The 23,316-nt window shown below is 37.5% G+C and overlaps 1 protein-coding gene across 3 annotated transcripts in view; it reads left to right on the top strand.

The window, feature by feature from the left end:
• The window catches only part of LOC127433272 (mitogen-activated protein kinase kinase kinase 1-like), a 142,863-nt gene that overhangs the window by 94,892 nt on the left and 24,655 nt on the right, over positions 1-23,316 (top strand). For all 3 annotated transcript variants that reach the window (XM_051684999.1, XM_051685003.1, XM_051685000.1), the window contains 8 exons: positions 4,734-4,855; positions 7,120-7,201; positions 9,632-9,818; positions 11,879-12,139; positions 17,502-17,623; positions 18,559-18,650; positions 19,336-19,528; positions 21,194-22,460. In XM_051684999.1, coding sequence (XP_051540959.1) covers positions 4,734-4,855; positions 7,120-7,201; positions 9,632-9,818; positions 11,879-12,139; positions 17,502-17,623; positions 18,559-18,650; positions 19,336-19,528; positions 21,194-22,460 — 2,326 coding nt within the window. The remainder of the gene's footprint in view (positions 1-4,733; positions 4,856-7,119; positions 7,202-9,631; positions 9,819-11,878; positions 12,140-17,501; positions 17,624-18,558; positions 18,651-19,335; positions 19,529-21,193; positions 22,461-23,316) is intronic.

Genomic DNA, 23,316 nt, shown 5'->3' with positions numbered 1-23,316 from the left:
ATATTAAGGGCCACTTTTTATGGTGATCATTCTGATGTCTGTGACTGTGGTGTGATTTTTACATTCTTTTTTTTTTTCTTCTCAAACTACTCGTGTGAAAATATTATTAAATTGTGTGTATTTCGGATGCATTAAATGTTAGCTATGAAATTAGCTTTAGGAAGACAAAGCAGTCAGCCATATTATTATTATTATTATTATTATTATTATTATTATTATTTTAATGTTTTCTTCACCGTCATTTCCATGACAGAATTCTATTAAACACAATACAGAATTTGTGAATGACACTGTGGGGGGAATTTTCATGACTTCCAGAAAAAAATGACAAATCTCCTGTGATGCATGTACCTACACTGTTGGACATTGTCGAAAAAAAAAAAAAAGTGATTTTGTGAAAACAATACTTTATTTATAATTACTTTATTCTTTTCTTATTGTCTATCTACATTACTAAAAGCAGTGACCAAAATAAGTGATATTAAGCAATTACATTTTTTTTCCCCATGTGGGGTAATTTTCAGCATAGAAATCATAACTAGCAAAGTGTACAGTAGCCTATATAAAATAAAGTCTTATCAATTGATATTTTTCTTAATATAAAATATATCCACCAAAATATTCAAAATATATAGAAAAAAATCTGGCCGTCTAAATTCAATTAATAGCCAAAATCTATACACTGCTTAGTCGTGTTTGGACTAAACGTCATCTTATGCGGACCAAATTATTTGTTATAATATGTAATAGTTATTTAACTATTTAATTATCACATCTAACAATAATTTAGTGAAGACTTGGAAACAACTAAGAAATATAATTTTTATTTCAATATTTTTCCTTGTATATGGATTAATCATGCATGTATATTTAGTAGGGGTGTAACGGTTTATTGTGGGAAGATACATCGGCGTTAAAAAAATTTGACTGTGCATCATGGAGATGGAACTTTATTATTATTATTATTTTAGCATCTTCTATCCAATACACGCGACATCCTACGGAACGCGGGCATACAAATGGAAATCGCTTCATTGCACACAGGAACTCTAAAATGTCAGTGGACATATCACCCCGTAGCTCAAGACCGGTTGCCCACTGAAGCTAAGCAGGGTTAAGCCTGGCCAGTACCTCGATGGGAGACCTCCTGGGGAAAACTAAGGTTGCTGCTGGAAGAGGTGTTAGGGAGGCCAGCAGGGGGTGCTCACCCTGCATTCTGTGTGGGTCCTAATGCCCCAGTATAGTGACGGGGACACTATACTGTAAAAAGGCACCGTCCTTTGGATGAGACGTTAAACCGAGGTCCTGACACTCTCTGGTCATTAAAAATCCCAGGGCACTTCTCGTAAAAGAATAGGGGTGTAACCCCAAATTCCCCCCATTGGCCCTTCTCAATCATGGCCTCCTAATAATCTTTATCCATAAACTGGCTCTATAACTCTACTCTCTCCTCACCACCAATAGCTAGTGTGTGGTCAGCGTACTGGCGCACTATGGCTGCCGTTGCATCATCCAGGTGGATGCTGCACACTGGTGGTGATTGAGGAGAGTCCCTGTTCTCTGTGTAAAGCGCTTTGAGTGTAGTGTCTGAAAAAGCGCTATATAAATGCAACATTCATTCAAAGTACGATCGCACACTAGTAGCCACAGGTGTTGTATGATGAGTTCGGCTGAAACTGCGAATACTGAAAGTGAAAACTGTCTAGGAGTGGGAGAGAGACGCGCCTTTTCAGCGTGAGGTATCGAATGTCCGTTGAAGCATGACGGTGATCTTCTGACTGCGTGAGAGAAAATTAAAGTTTACAGAGGTTTAATGATAGTGCTATCCACGATATTCCTGTCCCATGACGCTTTTTGAAGTTTTTTCAAATCTGTAGGCATTTTCAAACTGGGATGGGTGTTTCTAAACTAACCAATGAAAGTAGGGAATCTCAGTGGTTTGAAAACGCCCACTGATTGGGAAAAGCCCATTTTTGTTCTGCAGAGATATAAGTCTCGAATACAGTGGACTCGCTGAGAATATTGTGGATAATAATAAATGTACTATATACAGTATAATGTTGAATATTATGTATAATAATGCTATGGGGGAGTATAATCTTTTAGTCTGATTTGATTTCATGAGTAAATTATTATTTAACTGGATGAGCACACTTTATATATGTATTTTTGAAAATAATATTAAGATGTAATCAGAGACAATATTATTTTATAAAAATTGTATTTTAATGAAAAATATTTTAAATGTATGTAATCAGTAACCGTGTGTATGCAGCTTATGTATCTAACATAATTCTGCATTTTCAGTAAGCATAATTGCCCTGTTCTGGGCTGATTTTTAGTCCCAGTGCATCTCTGATGGATCATTTAGCACTTTTTAAGAACAGTACTTTTAGCTACATTTTAAAGGAAAGGAACTGTATAGCATATGTCTTTTAAAGTAGTAATAATAATCATAAAAAAAACTTTCAGTGACTTCAGTATGAACCGAATCATGAGACGAGTGAACTGTTTCACCCCTAATATTTAGTAATTATATAGTTGTCTTAAGGTCTTCAGCATGTCATGAAAGGCGACACCCACAACATGCATAACTAAAAAGAGAGAAACAACAGGAAGTGGTGTAGTTCTGAAACTTGCCCCTCGAGTACTCAATGACATAACTGTATATATAATAACATGTCTGACAAACGTCTTTGTCTGCTGCATTGCATCTTGTTCCAGTTTATCATCTATTCATTTTTATAGGCTGTTATAAAATAATCTGTTACAAAATGTACAAAAGATTGCATAATCAAAATATAATGCTAATATAATAATCATATTTTGTCATTATGTGAAAATTTGCTGCCCAACTCAATGAAAGAATGTGCACAACGCGCGTCTGTCTGTTCTTCCTTCAGGTTACCATAGTAATCTTAGTAAGCGTGCACCAGTTTTATTTTAGTGACTGTCTAAACTGTCTATTTTCAAATCGCGGTTGGCTTAACAGTAGACGCCATATCCATCGCGTTTTTAATATGCGTGTTAAGTTCAGTTTTGAAGATGCTGCATTCTGTTCCATTTAGTGGGTGTCTCCCCAAGTGTTCACTCCTGTGGGGAAAGCCACGATGCTCCATATTGTTTTTGCTGTGATGATTTATGAAGCATTACATTCAACTCGGAGAGTCAGAATTTCTATCTTTCAGTTGGGGAAAGTGCAATAGAATGACACTTTGTCGGACTTCTAACTTGGAAACTGGTGCGGAAATCTTCAACTCCCATTTTGTCGAGATGCAGGTGTGTGTTACATCACCCAGGGCAGGGAGGTTTACAGTCAGTAACAAACATTCACTTTTATTAAATAATATCCATTAACGAGTCAAAGTTCTTACATTAAAACGTGTTTAGTAGACGTTTTGCAGAGACAGGTGTTCAAAACACGGTTAATTACTCTTTTGATGATCGTAACGATTGCATTGCAGCGTCGTATGTAAGTTTGGTTGCTATGAGACGTCTCTGACAATCAATGTACCCCTCAAAACCACAACATAATCAATCTCAAAATTAAAAATAAGCTCCCTCTTTGACACGTTTGTGTTTAGTTGTCAGGTAATTGTCACTGAATTTTGAATTAAGTGACAAGTCACATCATCAGGGTTCGTACAGTGTGCTTGAAGTACTTGAATTTGGCTTTTTCAAATTTAAGTCCTGGAAAAACATTGAACCCAATTTTTACCAAGAGGTGCTTAAAAGGTTTTTGAATTATAGAAAATCTTAAAATACGTTGCTTAAATCATTTAATAAATAAAATGTATTTTATTTATTTTTGGAAAAACACGATGACAGACCAATATTTGGTGTTGTAACCCATTTAACCCTCGTTAGTGTTAACTTGCTTTGTTCTTGAAACAGAATTAAATAATAAAAGAAAGAACAACAGCCAAGTTGTCCTTGTTACAAAATGTTTACCCTCAGCGTTTATAGGCAAAAACTGAACTAAATGGAAAATTTCTATATTTTGTAAGTTGGAAAGTCAAATTTGAGTGACCCATTTGAAATTTGGGTCAGTTCCTCACATAAATCTGTTGTGTGACTTTACAAAACATGAAACAGCACATGAGCCATATGAACAACTGTTTACAGACACAGTTATTCACTTTTGTTGGAAAGGGAAGTGCGTTTTAAGGGAGCACACTACAATTGCACATCAGTTTTGTCATGAATGAACCAAGAATTGTTACTGTGAGAATATGTAGTTAAAGATGCTCATTGTTGTATGTGTAATAAGTTGTGTTTTATACAAATAAATTAACTGAATGGTTAAAATATTTTTATTTAAAATTAACAAAAATAATTTGTTTTAATTACATCTCGAGCATAGTCCTGGAAAACAAAAAAATTTAACTTTGAAGCATCTGCATGAACCCTGCATCATGTTTGATCACCATCGATCTTCATTTTCATGATCGATCATTGCTGCCACGTCTGGGTACCCGAGAACTCGTGCCCATCCCTAGAAGAAACACCCATATATTTATACTTTTTAAGCTTAGTTTGGGTGGTCTTTTTTTCCCTTGGAGGGACATTTTTAGTTTTGAAATCTAGCTCTTATCTAAAACAAATCAAGGAAAAGATTGATTTCTCATGAAATGAGCCCTTTTATAATAAAGTTTATTTATTTTGAAGTCTTTAGCATAGTTCTATCACTGCCCCTAAGTCTTGGTATATTTTATAATGGTACATGTGTGCAGTATGAAGGACGAAGAGGAGCAGATGTGTCCTATCTGTCTGCTGGACATGCTGGACGAGGAAAGTCTGACGGTGTGTGAAGAAGGCTGCAGAAACAAATTGCACCATCACTGCATGTCTATATGTAAGTGCCATAAGCATATCACAGATTATCCCACATCACTGTATGTCTATAGTGTCTTCATCATATCATAGGCAATACTGTGCACTTTGCATGACATTAAAGACACATTGTATCCCAAATGATAAAAATAACTATTTTAAATCCAATGCATTGGTTTGTGAAGCAATTTAAAAAATCTTATATTAATCACATAATACAGGGATTAGTGCTGGGCAAAAAAAAAATAAAAATCTATTTTTCGATTAATTGTTTGTTTTTTTATTTGGTTGATTCGATATTGATTCTCAAAAGCCATGGATCGATCTTTTAATCTATAAGCAACCGTGCTCTACAATGAGAGGATATCACTCACATTTGCAAACCAAATTTCACTAAAATGTGATTAAAAATGTATAAATGTGGCAACTGGCTGTTAAATGTTTAGATTTCACTCACCATTAATTGTGTAGTATAGTGGTGGAGTATTCAGCAGCAAGATCCTTTCACTGCATGTTGAGAGTAAAAGTAATGTGTGTGTGTCCAAAGATGAAATCCACACAACCGATTTATCATTGAATAATGTCTAATATTATACCCTTTCTGTTTACCGTCAGTTGTCAATACACATTTAATTGTAATCAGACATAGCACAGGTGAGATAATGCCATTCAAGTCTCTCTCATTAACATGCACTCATTTAAAGACACTCTACAGAAATGCTGCATTCTCTTAAAGGGACAGTACTGGTTTTGGCAGGTGTTCAACAAAACTACAAATTATGCAATTAAACTAACAATATATAATATGCAATATAATATAATATTTATTGATTAAATACATTGATTTGTTCATTTTTAAAAAAGCTAAAGTGTGATTAAAATGATGAAAAACTAAGAAAATATAATTAGTAAAATTAATATTTTCATATTGTACCTAGTTAGATGGTCCCCTGTATAATTCACAGAATTAGCTGGAAGAGAATTTATTTCATATGTAAGCAAAAGGGACATTATAACTGAAATATACCCAGATAGAATCGAAATTGGAATTGAGAGCTTGAGAATCGGAATCGAATCGGAAAATCTGTATAGATACCCAGCCCTACTAGGGTTGTCACAATACCATTTTTTGGAGACGGAGTACAAGGTTTTTTTTTTTTTTTTTTTTTTTTTGGTAATGTTGCAGTTTTCAAATACAGTACTGTGAGACTGTTGGTTTGATTTTTTTCTGAATTCCATATTCGACAGTTTAATTCAATTTAATCATCAAAAGGGTGTCTAAATAAAAGGTTGTCTGAATTTATTAACTAATTAATTAACATCATAACATAACATTGTTTATTATATGGAGTACTTTTATACAGAACCTCACAGCACAATCCAAAATACAACATTAGAGTTATTTTTGTTAAATAAAAAGCTGCACAACAGAGCATCAGAGATGTGAGATAATATGTAACTAAATATTATTATTATTGATTTATTATTATTACTCGCAGTGAATATTACATACCTGTACAGTAGTGATACATTTGTTGTGTTTTTTTAATATTTGTTTTTTAAATTGAGCTTTTATCTTGGAGGAAAACAAAGTGAAGCCCTTTCAATTTGTTTGTTTTTGATGACAGCTTCACACCTCCAGAAAAGCAGGTGGTTACATGACCCAGTGTGATGATTAAACCACAAAAGGATGCAATGTAATTAAATTAATATTTTATGCATGCGTCAAGGCGAATGTGCGCTATGCTCTGTCTCATCTACTACACAGAGTAGTGCGCATGATGCTCATGAGGTGTGTTCATTGTATGAGCAGCTGGCTTCACACATTCACTTTGAAGCATGCAGCAGATGCAGACTATATATTTATTTAATTACATTGCAGCCTTTGTGGTTTAATAATCACACTAGGACATATTGTAATTTTATTTTGTGCACTGAATTTTGATGCAATGTCATTTGTATGTCAGACGGTATTCGTTTTTGGTATCGCAAGTTCTGGTACAAGTACACGATTCCGTTACTTCCACCTACGACTGTGGTTTCAACTAAATTTTTAAAAATCTGATTTCTTGTGGATTTATGCTGTTCGCACTACAAAAAACTACTTTGATTTTTGTCTGATGTACTGTTTCGCTTTATAGAAAATGGTGTCTTAATTCTCCCAGTCAGCAAGCCAAAGACAGCAGCAATTGAAAAACTCCATATTAGATCCCATCTCTCCACTGACACCTCTTCATGAAACGATGAGGAATTAAGAATGTCTCCTTTGTCCTGTTTGTTTTTCAGGGGCAGAGGAGTGCCGGAGAAATCACGATACATTAATCTGCCCTCTGTGTCGAGCCAAGTGGAAGTCTCATGATTTTTACAGGTACAGTTTGTGGAAATTAGCTTTTCAAGAGATTGAAGAGTTCTCCAGTTCATGTTTCAAGCACTGAGCTTTCATCAAAATGATCCTTCTGGTCATAATTTTACTGTTTGAAATCTTGAAGCTTCTATAGAATTGGGTTGGGCTGATCCTCTGCTCTCAGCTCAAACTGTCCATTTCAGTGAATCGGATCAAACATTCATTCAGTGAATTGTTTGCATCATCACTCATGAATGCGTGGCATTTTTAAATATCAAATAAATCAAATGTATTAAATGCCATGCTTTGCATGTTTGTAGTGAAAACATGCCATGGTTAGTTTTAACTGGATTTTTACAAATTACTTTTGTATTAAATACTTTGTATCTAAATGGCTGCAATGGTTGTTCAGCTAAAATTATTCCTCTGAAGCACACCCTTTTAAGCCTTTTCAGAGGATATACATAAATATGTAGATAAATATAAAAATATACCGTATCTTCTGGAATATGTCTCCATTTTTTGCCATTCAAAAGGTCCTGCTCATTATTGTCCAAAAAAACTTGCATAATGGAATTGATGTCATCTGGTCAAGCACAATGCTCACCAACACATGCTTGCAAACAAAGCTTGCATAAGAGAAGCAGAGTAGTGTTTTTAAGCCTATTTAGAGTGATGTTGCTTATACAAAGTATTTTATGCAAAGACAAATCAAAGCTTGCATCTAAAGCAACGCAAATATTTGTCGTCAGCAGATTAATGCCAGTCGTTTTGTCCTTGGTTTCAACTCCTAAAAGGACATATCTGGAATATTGTCCTTTAGTTTTTACGTGTGATAGTCATCAACAATTTTTTTTTTTTTCTTTTTTAAAGTGCAGGAAGCACCTGCATGTGCTGGAGTCATGCTGCGCTGTGAATCTCACAGATTGGAGCATTTGATGAGTTTCAGGGAATGTCTCTGTTTATGGAGGTGTGGCATTTGTGAGCAAAGCCCACGCAAGTCAGTCCTACAGAAAAACAAATAGGCAAGACGCTCGCAGAGTGTGCCCCAGTCAGATCAAGTTTTAAAAGAGCTAACAAGCCCAAACACAGAGTTAAGGAATGCTGCTGTCAACAAACCCAGATTAGATTTCTAACCTGTCAAAGCCACAGACTGCGCTCATTAATAAAGCTGGCAAGCACACAGTTCAAACCCAGAGCTCTGATAATTTAGCTTTTAAAGAACAGAGGTTTGCCTGAGATGGAATCATTTGTCTTCATTTAGGACATGCACTTTTAATGGTGATTTTTTTCCTGTTTGTATTTAAAATCTGAGACTTAGATGAGGTCAAACAGAGGTTGTCTAGGCTGTATGATGCTCGATGTTGGTTAGGTGAGTGAGAGAGCTCAGCGCCAGTTGTGTTTGTGTGTCTCCTCGGGACTGAAATGCTAGCGGTTAGTAATATTTGGTGATTTCCAGCCCTCCCGCAAAGCAGCTACGGATTTGCCCCACACACAATGAAAGCCAAACCCTTCTGTTTCTTCTTATGGAAACTACCATTATTCTAATTATATAAAGTAAATCCCCTCAATTTGTCTTAACTAAATGTAAGTGGACTGACTTTTGAGTGGTTTGCACATTTAGACAGATCAGTCCTGCCAACTCAGGTTAAGAAAACACAAACCACCATTGTCTTTTGTATGGTTTTGTCCTTAAAGTCTCATTTATTGTCGTGACTCTATGCAATTATATCCTTAGACTTAATTGCATAGTGACTACAGTTTCACTTTAATTCTTTTTCACACAATATAAAATTCAGTGTTTATAGAAGTGTTGCGTGATATGCCAGTGCCATGGTAGTGGCTATAAAATACCTCCAGTGATATAATATTTATTAAACATTAGTTCAGTAAATACAGTAAGTAAATTTGCTCTACCAGAACTTTAATTTGAATCAATGCCACATCTCTAAAAACAACATAAACAATTCCATATAACAACTGTATCTTTTAAATGCGTTTCCAGCTATTCGAACAAACAATTCAAGCAAATGATATATACATCTATTTAGACTCAAAAGGTGCCTGAGAAAATACATATGTGTAGTTTGTGTTATGCGTAGCTCAGTATGTGTGTGTTGACAGCCTGTTGTGTATCATACAATTTCAGCAGGGACGTAATGAATCTCGTTCTTTCATTTGTTGAATAAGTGAGAAATAAAGCATCAAAATATAACAAAATATTTTATATTCCATTTTTCTGCAATTGTCTTTAAAAATGCTTTGAAAATTGTACACTATCTGGGGATTTTCTAGATCCATTTTTGATAAATATATATGCTCGATCACTAAAGACTCGAGGTATGTAATACTGATAGGTGAAACACATGCATTTAAGGCTTAAGTGTGTGATTTATAGTGGTATTAGTCTGTTGTTTGGAGTGTGTTAGATGATGATCCATGTGTGTGTTGTAGTTATGATCAGTCATCTACAGTGGAAAGCACAACAAGCCACTCTCAGAGTCAAACAGCTTCTTCCTCCTCTTCATCTCTACATGCTGAGAGCTCTAGATGGGGGCAGGACAGCAACTTCTCTCTTCCACAATATGGAGCTCAGCACATCCCTCAAACATACTCTGAGCTTGCCGAACCCTGGATCAAGGTGCGCTCAACCTGCAAAATATTAACACACAGATATACTGGCAGCCAAAAGTTTGGAATAATGTACAGATTTTGCTCTTATGGAAAGAAATTGGTACTTTTATTCACCAAAGTGGCATTCAACTGGTCACAATGTATAGTCAGGAAATTAATGACGTGAAAAATTACTATTACAATTTGAAAAGATTTGTGGCCGTCTTATCGGACACTTCTTACACACCTTACAGTCTAGCTGATCCCACAAAAGCTCAATGGGGTTAAGATCCATAACAGTCTTTTCCAATTATGTTGTCCAGTGTCTGTTTCTTTGCCCACTCTAAGCTTTTCTTTTTGGTTTTCTGTTTCAAAAGTGGCTAGGAGTCACTGGAGGTCCAAGATGACACAAACACAAAAGTTACTGAGTGAACCATTAATAATATTGTATTTTTCTTTAACATGATTAACTCATTTACCAATTTGACATTAGATTCTGACATTTTAATCAGCTCCGTGTGAGTTCTAAACACAGGTTGGAATAGGGCAGAAACTTTGAGATGTGTCTAGGGATTATTACACTGACGCGCACACAACAAACAAGCTCTCAGTGATTCTGTATCAGTGATTCCGTATCAGTGATAAAAAATAAATAAATAATTAAAAAAAACAGATGGAACTTGTGACCGAAATCAAGTAATTTGCAGCTTCCATGGGGGAAATTTAATTTCCACAGAAGCACACCAAGTTTTAACTATCACCAAAACGCCAGTTCGGATGAAGTATCATTATATGAGCAGTGTCAGCTCTAAAAGCAGAACAAGACATCTGCATACGATAGTGTTGATGCCCTGGCACAACTTATGAATGTGATGAATCACGATTGCTATAGCAAAGTGGATAGCCACAATCTGCCGGCTGATTAATATTGTGTAGGATGAGAGTTTTAAGAGATTTAATGCCTATTTGTATGAATACTCAATCTATGGAGAGACACTAGTTCTTTCTATAAGTCAAACTCCCACTTAGACTTAGGGAAACATTTAATGTTACTTTAATTGGTGATATTTTAGTGCATTTCTATCTTAATACTATAGAAGTCTTTATTTTTTAAATATTAATTTAACAACATTATAATAACATTGTTACATATTGTTTTGTTTCTTTTCCTAAGAAGGAAATAAATGCATTTTGAAAGGAAAAGTAGTATACGTTGAAATTTAAGCATTTTCAAAATCTGCGGTTAACTAAGAAAAAATATGACAATGCTACATATTATATAATCAGTATAGGTCTGATTAGGCTAACAATGGAAGCAGATATTATCAGACATTTATTTTTTTTATTTTTGCCACATCACAAAAATTCTTAACAGGTGAATCTTATGAAGAAGTATCCAAGTCATATTTCATCACAAATCAAAAATGTTATATTTTGCATAAAGAAAATAAAGCAAGTTTTTAATACCATTAAAACTGTTTGCATTGTGATTTACTTATTTATGACAATTAAGCACATTATCCCCCAAATTAATTTTCTAATTATTGTTATGCAAAATAAAAATATAATCATCCTGTCCGGACACACTTTTTTAATTTAAATCAGCATAAATTAAATTTAGTACACAAAATACTACCATGATGTATACTTGCGAATGTACTTTACCATTTAAATGAATTATTATTATTATTATTATTATTATTGTTATTGTTATTGTTGTTGTATTACAATAGACTCCTGAGGGTTGCTAGGGGAAGATGTGCTTAATTATCATGGACATTTCACAATGCAAAAAATTTTAATGCCAAGAAAAGCTTAATTTTCTTAATGCATAATAATAATAATAATAATAAACAGATGTTTTTGTGAGATTCCAAAAAAATGAATTTCACTCAGTATGAGCTATTATTATAATTTTTTTCTTAAACAGCATTAACACCGATCATCAGCTATAAGGACTGACCAAACTTTCTTTATTGGTCCAAATATAATGAAATAAAATCAAAGCTATATGAGTATCATTTATTCAATCATTGCTTGAGTTGACAAGCTTACTCTTTCTTCACATTTCATATGTTGTTCCCTCAGGTGTTTGGTTTAGAGCTGGTGGGCTGTCTCTTTTCCCGTAACTGGAACATCAGGGAAATGGCTCTTCGGCGGCTGTCACATGACGTGAGCGGTGCTCTCCTGCTGGCCAACGGCGAGCACTCTTTGGCCGGAGCGGGTGCAGGGGCAGGACTGGGTACAGTCGCAGTGGAGGTGTCGGGAGACGTAGTGGTGGAGTCCTGCTGTAGCGTCTTGTCCATGGTCTGTGCAGACCCTGTCTACAAAGTCTATGTCGCCGCACTGGTGAGACTCTACACCCCTGTGTTAACAGCACACTTACCACTGCTACTGCATCTGGAGACTCAGGATTGGGGTACAACAGTAGCTAAAGGCACATCAGTAATGTCTATGGATGGGAATCATAAGGAATTTAGTGGTTCTGATTTCACTTAAGGGGCATGAAACCTTATCACATTTTTTGATGTTAACAGATATGTACATCATTAAAAATAATATCACACATTATTTTTAATCCTAAAGAGAAAGTAGTTCGTTTTTCAGTTTCGGTTTCAGTATTTGTGAAAACATTTAAAACATTCTTTAAAAAAGAACTGGTTTGCAATTTCCAACCCCAATATTGTAATGGTTAATGGTTCTGTTTTTATAAAAGTTTTGAGCACTACAATTTAATTTGCATGCATGTATTTTGTTTAGGTTACTTAAGCACTTTATAATTCCAAAATTAAGTCGTTATGTGCTCATGTTAATTATTATTTGTTTTCAAGCATTGTGATCACATAATGGTGATGTGCTTGTGAACTCCCTTAACTGCTGTCTCACATGCCTGACCGCTGCTGTTATCATGTGCACACTTCAGTCACATGTGTACACAGCATGTAACTGCTCCTGTCACGATCATATGGAGCAGAGATTTTTCAGCGCAGCAGCAGGAGGTTGCACAATATTGCAACAGCGCAGCACTTTACACTCCTGATAGACTTTATCATCAGAACAGGTTACACTGAAGCCAGAGTATAGCTCACTTTATTCAGGTAGAATAATGGCTCAGTGCCCTTTGCTCTTTCATTTAGCTTTAAAAGTTTAAATAATAAATAAAAGGTGGAATTATTTTATATCCTAAATAAATATTCCTAAAATATTAAAGACAGCTATATACAGTATTTTCATGTGTAAAGACCCATTATACTGCGTACAATTAGTACATATATTATAAAGACAAGTGTTGTTTGCAAAATTAACTAATTGGCTTTTCTATTTACTTTGTATTAGGTTGACAGCATGTTTTTTTTACCATTAACAGAAGAAAAACATTTCAGTCCAATTCTAATTCTTTGCGATTTTAACATTTTTATTGATTCATCTATTAGAAAGGAACAGCAAAACATATATATATATATATATATATATATACAGAATCAATACTTAACACTAACTATCCAAAACAATCCCCCATCCGACCCCCAACAACACCCCGGTGGTCACATAATTATAGACACACAACAAACAAAAATATATAAATAAATAAAAATAAAATAAATAATAAACTAATCACACACATCCCCTGCACCTCTCTCCACTGTCCCTTCCCGAGAGCCCTCCAAAAAAGACAGATATTTGCCCCATTTCTCTCCAAACAGGTCCAGACTCCCCAGTCTTCTGGATATCCCCTCCTCAAGAGCTGCCACTCTGGCCACCTCTGAACACCACTCCTGAAATGGCAGTGTCACTCCTGACATTTGACATATTGATATAATTAAAAAAAATAAATTGTGTGTCAAACGCAATATTATACAGACCACATTCCCCATTAATGCAACAATCAAATCCCGAACTTCCCCCCGAACAAAACAAATAGAAAAAAGAAAAACATGCGCAATAACCCCGCGCACTACATCGCCAACCGACGTCCATCTCTCTAAACTCAAAAGGTACATGTACGCCTACGAGAGCCCCCGTGACAACTTTGCCACGGATTGCTCATGTCTGCACAACTGCACAAATTTTGTGAGGCAAAAATACATAACAGAAAATACTTTGTAAAACAGACCCCAGCCAACAGGCAGAATAAACACAAAGAGCATGTAGATTCATTCACAGAACTGTCTTGAAGGTGTGTTCCTCTACAAAACAAACTCCAGCTGATATAAAGCCGTTCAGTTTCCTCGGACAGACAAGTGTTCAGTGAGCTGGCTGTTATGAGTGCGACAGATGACGTAATCATTCTAATGTCCCTTAAAAATACTCCACATAACAAACTCCAACCAACAGGAGGTATAAGCACAAAGAACAATCAGAATCATCCACAGCTGACCCGAAGCAGTATTATTCAACAAAACAAGCTCCAGCCACTAGGCGGAGCCAGCACATAAAGAAACAAAACAGGCATCCCGGTTCCTCGGATGATCAAGAGTCAAATTCACTCGGAGGCCGCATAAAAAAAATACACACCATGACTTACTCAGTCCATCAACTTTATTAAAGACGTCCTTTATGTGAGCATGTAGATATTTTGCGGCCATCCATATAGTCCATTTTCAATCTGGCCGGGAACTTCAGTGTAAAAGTGATATTCCATCAATGCAAAACATACTCCAGCCGCTAGGCGGAGCCAATGCAGAAAGAAACAAAAAATGGCGCCCAGCTTCCTTAGACAGTCGAGACACTGAACAGTGAGTCAGTCCACTCACATAAGGAACGCCCAATGGTTTACTCACCCATAGTTTGTACGAAGGCCAGTGCCTTTTTGGGGCATAAAATACTTTGCTGCCATCCTTGGTGTCTATTCTCAGTTTGGCCAGAAACATCAGTGCAAAAGTGATCTTCTGTTGATGTAAGAGTTCACGTTTCTCTCTTGTTGACTTCCGGGAACAAGAAAATATTGTGATTCTTCCAAGAAATCTTTCCTTTGCTCCTCGCCTCGCTTAACACAAGATCTTTATCGGATGATCTCAGAAATTTGGCCAGAATTGATCGGGGCCTGTCTCCCTCAGCAGATCTGTGAGCAGAAAGCTCGTCAAGGAATTTCATCATATCTCTGCCTTCTTCATGCTCAGGAATTCCAACAATTTGTATATTGTTCCTTCGATTCCGATATTCGAGATCTTCCAGTTTTTCCAAAATGCATTCCAAGTCTGTTTTGGACACGGGCGGATTAGCGGATAATTCCCTTTCCGATGACTCCAGATAATCGATTCGTTTCTCAACATCGGTCACTCTTGTAACCAACTCAGATAATTTTGTTTCCATAACCGTAATCAATCGACGTATTACAGTGAGATCCTCCAAGTCAGCAACAACCTTCGTCAGCATCACCGAGATGTTGGACAGTTGACGCTGGATTTCTTCTCCCGATGTGCCATCCAAATCGAGTCCCCGGCTCGCAGGGCCACCAGAGGTTTCAGCTTGAGCACGTAAGTGTCTTTTAATGTCTCCAGAGTCTGAGGATTTTGACTTCCTTGCCATGGTTACCTCAAAGAGCAAATATGTAACTGGGTGTATCGAATCTCACCGGATTATAACATGAAAATAATCAAAAAACCATCAAAGTGCACAGAGCTAGCCGCTCACACGTCTGCTTCTCGCATGGCGTCACGTGACCTCCCAATTCTAATTCTTTTGTATAGTGCTTTTTTTATTTGTGATAATTGTGATCAATGATTTCCAACCAGTCTTTTGCAAGCAGAATAAAACAATGTCGAATTCAAAACTAGCACCCCCTTTGCAGGGGTTCCCAGACACCAGTTTGGAAACTCCTGATTTAATCAGCTGAGGTTCAAGTTCTTGAGTCTTTTGCTGCTTCTTGATGTATTGCAGTTAATAAATAGTTTATGCCTTAAAGTGTGTATATGATGCTGCGAATGACACAACCTGCACAAACGTAATAAAATTCCAATGTCATAAGGGCAAATATATATGAAAAATAGCCTGGCAGGCTGTGAATGTCCCTTGACACATTGCATGGTGGAGCTTGTGTGTGGGCATTCCAGGTGGGATTAATACTTGGAGAATTCAAATTTTTCGATCCTATTTTATTCCAAAAGTATCCCCTCACTTTTTTATTAGCAGGATTTCCATCCACTTTTTTAAATAAAATTTTGGAATATCGCATAAAAAAAATAAAAAACTCAAATGAGCATAAACAAATTAGACGCTCGTTTGAGGTGGATACATTTATATTTGATAAGAAGACATGCACATAAACTACGATAGAAATACATTTACCCAATATATTCCTACGGAAATTATATAGGAATATACTAGATGTGCATTAAAAAAGTCATGTGACTTTGCCTCAAGCCAAGCGTAATACATAATTCACTCAGAGAATATAATCAATATCATCGCATAACATCTCAATTCTGAAATGGTGGAACAGAAGCCCAGTTTGCCTACCAACATGAAGTTCATCAGAGTGTTTTGTCCATGTGCTCTAAAGCCCAAGTAGTTTTTTTACATTAAACAAAAGAGCCACAGTGGCTTCAGCTTCCATTTTGTGCCAATTTCCTGGGAAGTGATTATTTTGTTTTCTTGAGCGCATGGGATGGAAACATGACTACTGTTCTGTCAATAAAAATGGAAAGAAGCCCAAAACTTTAAATAAAAATTATGCAAAATACAGTGCCATGACCAGTAAGACATCATTATGGCTGTTAAATTTTCAATTCATTTACCATGTGTGCCAGAAACCTTATTTTGGACCCTTGTTGGTGATTTTCGGCCAGATCTAAGTATACAATGAATACAGTGTCAGCTTCTAGTTTTTATTTCCATCTGAGGTTATCTGAGCCTTGCCAAAGTTCAAAAGGACAACAAACCATGCTGGCTAGTTATAAAGTTCACTTCAAAGCAGGAAGTCTGGAAGCAGCAGGGATCTGCTGACTGAAGCTTTTTTTTCTTTCTCTCTTTCTCCTCCTTTTCAAAAACAATAGCTCTTGCAGCATGGACTTCTGGGATGTTGTCCTTGCCTCGGGCCATGAGCTCCTGTGAGATGCCTTTTTGAAAACAACAAGCGTTTTGTCTTTTTGGGGTTTTCCAACACAGTTGAATTTTGCAGTATTCTTCATTCACAGACCAAGAAAGAGCAGTTGCTGGAGACTAAAAATATTACTGCAGTGTAGTGTAGTGAAGTGTGTTTTGCAGCCGTTTGGCTAATATGAATTCTGATTATCACGGACTAAATGTGCCAGAGTTCATATCCCATAATGTTTCATTATTTATAACTGACTGGGAGTCATTTTTGCATCCTGAGGAGAATTATTTGAGCTAGGTTTACAGTGTTTTGACTGTTGGTGGTAAAGTGTGTATATTTGTGTGTGTGTGTGTGTAGTGTTCATTCAGGATGGTTGTGTGTGCTATCAGTCACACTGGGAGTCGTGGTCAGAGTGAACTCTTTCTCCCATACACACACAATAACATGCAAGGTGAAAAGTGTTTTGTCTTCACTGAAGACCAGTGGCTTTTCTATTCTATATTGTTCAAAGTGACTAAATTTTCAATCAAACCATTAGAAGTGAGTCGAGATGGAAATCAGAATCATTAAATTCTGCCTCATTTTATTTCACTGCAAACCTCTCTAAACACAAGCCACAATTCTGAATGTCAGCATTGTTTTGTTTGTGAGTCTTATGTTTGTGCTGTATTTCAGAAAACCCTGCGAGCGATGCTGGTGTACACCCCTTGTCACTCTCTCTCAGAGCGCAGTCGATTACAGCAGCTGCTGCGGCCCGTGGTGGAGACCATACTGGTCAAGTGTGCAGACGCTAACAGGTGCAACCCTCTTCCACAGGCCTGGCCTGCAGTTAACAATCTACCACCACCTAGTGGTCAGGCACTGTAACAATCACAGATGAATAAGGGTGTTTTCATTCTATGGAATTTAAGTCATATTAAAAAAAAAAACAAAAAAAAACAAACAGACCCCTTTAAGTGGACCAAAGAAATGGAACCAGGTGAAAAAGGACCCAGTTCTGTTTGTGCTCACAGCTGGCCTTGAAAGTGGGCTCAGATCTCTTTTGGTCCACTTGTTAAAGAGTCTGTGATACCCAACCCACTGTTTAAAATATAATATTGATGATAATTATTATTATTAGTGCTATATTTAATGTGAAGTGTACAGTTAGCTCTACATATTAACTTGAGATTAATTAAAAATGTTTAATGCCCTTAAAAAGAATAAGCAGCGCGTGTACACTACATCTATATTACATATACACTCACTGAGCACTTTATTAGGAACACCTGGTCACCTTATTCATGTGGTTATCTAATCAGCCAATCATGTGGCAGAAGTGCAATGCATTAAATCATACAGATATGGGTCAGGAGCTTCAGTTAATGTTCACATCAACCTACAGAATTGGGACTGAAACACCTTATTGATGAAAGAGGTCAACGGAGAATGGACAGATTGGTTTGAGCTGACAAAGGCTACGGTAACTCAGATATAACCACTCTGTACAACTGTAGTGAGCAGAATAGCATCTCAGAATGCACAACACGTTGAACCTTGAGACAGATGGGCTTCAACAGCAGAAGACCACATCTGACACTTTATTAGGACTATAGTGTTTCTAATAAAGTGCTCAGCGAGTGTATATTGCAATACAGAAGTACAATGAGAAATGCTTGTTTCATGTTGACTTTAAATTCTCTTTTTGGGAAGGGTTTACCATGTGTACTTATTTTTTGTTTTTTGCTCATAGTCGAACCAGTCAGCTGTCTGTATCCACTCTGCTGGAGCTGTGTAAGGGTCAGATGGGTGAACTCACTGTGGGGAGAGAAATCCTCAAAGCAGGTACAAATCTCATCACCATCCACTTAGGCTGCAACGGAACACGTATCCATGCCAAACCGACCCTAAAGCAGTAGTGAAATCCATAGAAATATTGCTGCAGATATGTTCACTTTAATTTTCCTTTGTGAGATCAGTACAAGTGATTAGCTAAATGGCAAAACAAAGTCTACTGTACACTGCTGTCATTAGTACAATTATTATGATGCAGCCTATAAATGAAATCTTACACAGTGTGTAGATAAAGTTATTAACACTGTGTACTAACCAGACGCAATGCAATAAGATTCCAGAGACAAGCGGTGGGGATCTCCTACACTTAAATGACTAATAAAATCAGAAATTACTACAAACAGTCTGTTTTTAAAGCTCGATTTTCTGTGAATGATGACTTAAATTGAGTCTGTCCCTCATACAAAGCTGGCTTCAGAGGACTTAAGCCTAGGATTTCAACATCTTATAGACTACTTTTATGGTGCTTGTTTTTTTTTTTTTGTTTTTTTTGCTTTGAAAGCCTCTAGTCACAATATAGTTTCATAGTATAGAGAAAAGCAGCGTGAACATTCTGCAAAACATCTTAGTTTTATTTTTGGGTGAACTCTTCTTTTAAGGGGGGCCATCCATGCTCTTATTTTCTTTCTATAAAGTTATCATTCTATTGAAAAGCATCTAAATGTGTTTCTCTTAGGCTCTCTTGGTATTGGTGGAGTTGATTATGTGCTGAACTGTATTTTGGGCTCTAAAACGGAGGCTAATAACTGGCAGGCGCTGCTGGGTCGACTGTGTCTGATCGACAGACTCTTACTGGAATTTCCTGCTGAATTCTACCCTCATATAGTGTCAGCTGGAGAATGCAGCCAGGCCCAAAACATTGTGGAGAGGTACAGAAATTCATCCTAATATTACTGACATTCTGTTCCTACTTTATAAAACAGCAGGATTTAAAAAGTTGAATCTTTTGAGGCCAGAAACATACATGCTTATGAAGAAGCGAATGGTTGGCCAACACATTGCAAGCACGCTGACCATATTGAACATACGCTGAACATACTTGACGTCAGCTCTTGCATTGCTCTGGTGGTAATAAACCTCAGTACTCAAGGGTGCGAGTTACCTTCAGATATCTGTGCCAGAATAAACATCTAAATATGTTATTATTTATTAGCTAGCTATAAATATGTTAACACTAAGCATTTTTCAACCATCTGACCAAACTGTCCTGAACATGGTGAGTGTCAGTCCATTCTAATCCTGATTTCGCAGCACCACATTGGAAAAAGAAACCGTAATTGTGCCAGCGAACCCGTATCGGTACAGAACAGCAGTGTTCGGAAACAAGAACCATTCAGCATGATGATTTAAAAAGCTCCTAATTAGCTTGCTTAGCAAGATTCTCTTCAGAATGTTGCTCCATCATGACAGTAGTCGTCCTGAAAGAGAAAACTGGCCTTAGAAGAAACGTTTAGGCTAATGCCCACTATTGCAGCCCTTGTGGCAGCCGCAGTACTGAGAATACAGTGTATTACATGCATTGCACAATTAATTGTGGTCTAACACATTTCTGAACACATTTAGGGTAAGGGTTAGGGGTTGTTTCTGGCCTAATTCTCAACATAATTGTTGTGAATAAGATGTTGCCGTTTGAGACTTCTGATGTACTGTTCAAACCCTAGTTGGAGCAGGGCTGTATGCTTTTTGAGGTGTTGGCGCCAGTTCTAGAAAACAGAAAAATTAATTGGCACAAGTTAAAATGTATTAGCACACAAAAGAATGTGGTTGAAATGGCTTTTTATTTTTATTTTAGTTCATATTTTTAACGATTTGATATGTTTTTATTACTATAAATATTCATCCCAAGATCAATCATGGTGCTGCAACACCCTTGTAATTTCTACTACCACAAAATATGCATTTCCTTTTATTTTTTCTAAGTAATAAAAATAACTATATATTTTGATTGTAAAATTTTAAGAATAGACCACTGATAAACCCATATCCATCGAACACCAATCTGTAGTTAGAGGAATGCATCCCACTATACTGTTTCCCTCAATCTCAGAAACATGCTGAATCCAGTATTTCGGAGTCAAAAGCACCACTGTTTAAGATAATCCTCTGAAAATTGAGCAACAAGATGTGTTTTTAGTGATTGCATCAGTTTCTGAGCTTTAGCTGTTTTGCGTGCAAACTGATGTGCGATTCTCGGACGTGGCTATGTGATCAGTGTGAGACCTTGACAATGTGTCAACGGCAACTGTTATTTGTCGTTAAAATTTGTCGTTACATATATTAATACTTTAACGCATATGCGAACAAAACTGTCTCACTGTACACCGAATACAGCATTATGAATTGCAGCCTGACATGTTTCGAGCTTGTGTAACTAGAAGAGTCTGCGCTCACGTGCTAGCGTAGGGTATGTTTCGGTCCTAAATCTAGTCATAATGGTTGTGAATAAGAAATGTTGCAGTTTTACTTTTCTGATGTACTGTTGAAATTCTAGGAGTATTGTTCTAGAGATTTAATCCATTTATTTAACATTTCAGGTACCAGAAGCTGTTGCCTCTTTTAAGTTTTGCACTGCAGTCCATCGATAACTCTCACACGATGGTGGGTAAGCTTTCTCGTCGTGTCTTCCTGAGCGCTGCTCGTATGGTGGCTCGTGTGCCTCATGTCTTTGTTAAGCTACTGGACATGCTCAATGTCACCAGCTCCACTCACTATGCCCGCATGCGCCGCCGTCTCCTCGCCATTGCTGAGGAGATGGACATCCTGGAAGCCATCCGTATGGGCCTAGAAGACCTCCAGACTGAGCACAGCTCGCACTCAGATGCCTTCCAAGAACCCTCAGCCCCAAATAACTCCCCCTGCACCACTGAAAGAAACTCCCCCACCCATGGCCTACAGCAGCCCACTGCCAAGGTGGCTCGTCCAGGTCAAGTTAGTTCCAATACTGTAGATGATATAACAGAGAGACTCTCAAACGTTGTCACAAGCCCTGCTGAATTTCCAAAGCCCCCCATTCAAGCCCGAAACAGACCTACGAGTCAATGTTTGAACTCGCCCTCATCCAGTCATCCCCCGACCCTTACCTCGTTGGCCAATGCCTCAGCCTTCCCTCCAGACAACCCCAAAGCCCTGCCACATAGTTTCATGCCCAGCAAACTGGCCCAGTCTTCACCGGGAACCCAGCGCAAGTTGTCGTTGCAGAAGGGAGTTAGCGGAGGGATTTGTAGCAGTAAGGACCCAGAGAAGCTGCCAAGCTCCTCTGTGTTTACTCGAGCTCTGCTTCTGCCCTCGAGTCATATCCATTGGCCCAGACCTACGCGACCTTCTCCTGCTGCCTCATCTAATGGAGCTAAAGCTTTAAGCCCAGGGACAAAGAGCAACATGAAACTGGACCTTCAGGAGGTCAGGTCTGGAGACAATGTGGCTTGCAGAGGAGGATGTACGTTTACCCCCAGCGAGGACACAGTCTTCACTCCAGTGGAGGAGAAGTTCTGTGATCTCGAGGCTTCGGCCGAGCTCAACTCTAGCATGGAGGACCTGTTAGAAACCTCCACACCTGCGGTGGACACCACTGTCACCTTCCAGTCCGAAGTGGCAGTGCTGTCACCGGAGCAGGCAAATACAAATGATGACACGTACAGTGAGGATGTGACCCAGAACCAGAAGTGCAAGGAGAAGATGGAAGCCGAGGAGGAAGAGGCCCTTGCGGTGGTCATGGCCATGTCAGAGTCACAAGATGCCCTGCCCATCATCCCACAGTTACAGGTGGAGAAAGGAGAGGACGTGATCATTATTCAGGTGGATGTAAGTGCAAAGTTTTCCCTTCTGTAAACTAATATTCTAGTCAGCTTTGCTCAAACAGTGCAAATGCGTTTAAAAATGAGGGTGGATCCTGTCTAGAAAGACAATTTCCACAACAGTGTTGATGTCTAGATTGTAAGCCTTGTTCTGTGAAAGTTCAGCTGCAAAATTAGTGTTACGGATAGGGGTAGGATTAGAGGGAGGGTTAGGATTAGAAAGAGTTTTAGTGTTAGGGACTCCAAACTTCATAGCAGGTTTTGTTTTCTTTTATAGTATAGTATCTTATTCAATAAGATATATTGAAGTTTATTTCTTCAAAGGATAGTTTATTCCCAACTCTTCCAAAATTTGTCTTGTTTTTCCAGCAGAAGTGCTTGGCAGGTGGCGAAAAGGTTGCGTGAAGAAGCAGTATGTGATTGATTTTATAGAAGAAACAGAAGTTATTTTCTTAGCCTCATTTTAATGTTGATGAATCCTAATTATTCTGTATGAGGGAGCGCCTGCTCAAAATAATTATGCATAAAACATGCCCAAACCATCTCCTTATAAGGGCTATCTGCACAACTTCTCCTGTATAGCCATCCTGGAGTCTGTGATTTGTGTGTGTGTGATTTTGGTTCCTTCATTTAGCATAATTTGAACTTATTGAAGAATCATTTCTGCATGAAAATGTTTGCACACAGGTTTTGCACAAGAATATGTGTGTGCGCACGGTTAGTGAAAGAAACCCAGCATATGAGTGTGATATGTAAATGCCACAAGACTATTTGCAGGAAGAGGGTTATCATCTAGACATATATGACCACTAGGTGCAAATGATGATTTTAAAATAAAAATGTTTGGCTTCATTTTCATTTAT

Source organism: Myxocyprinus asiaticus, chromosome 43 (genome assembly GCF_019703515.2).
Source record: "Myxocyprinus asiaticus isolate MX2 ecotype Aquarium Trade chromosome 43, UBuf_Myxa_2, whole genome shotgun sequence".
Classification (NCBI taxonomy): domain Eukaryota; kingdom Metazoa; phylum Chordata; class Actinopteri; order Cypriniformes; family Catostomidae; genus Myxocyprinus; species Myxocyprinus asiaticus.
The sequence above is the reverse complement of the archived record's forward strand: the minus strand, read 5'-3'. Positions and strand labels throughout refer to the sequence as shown.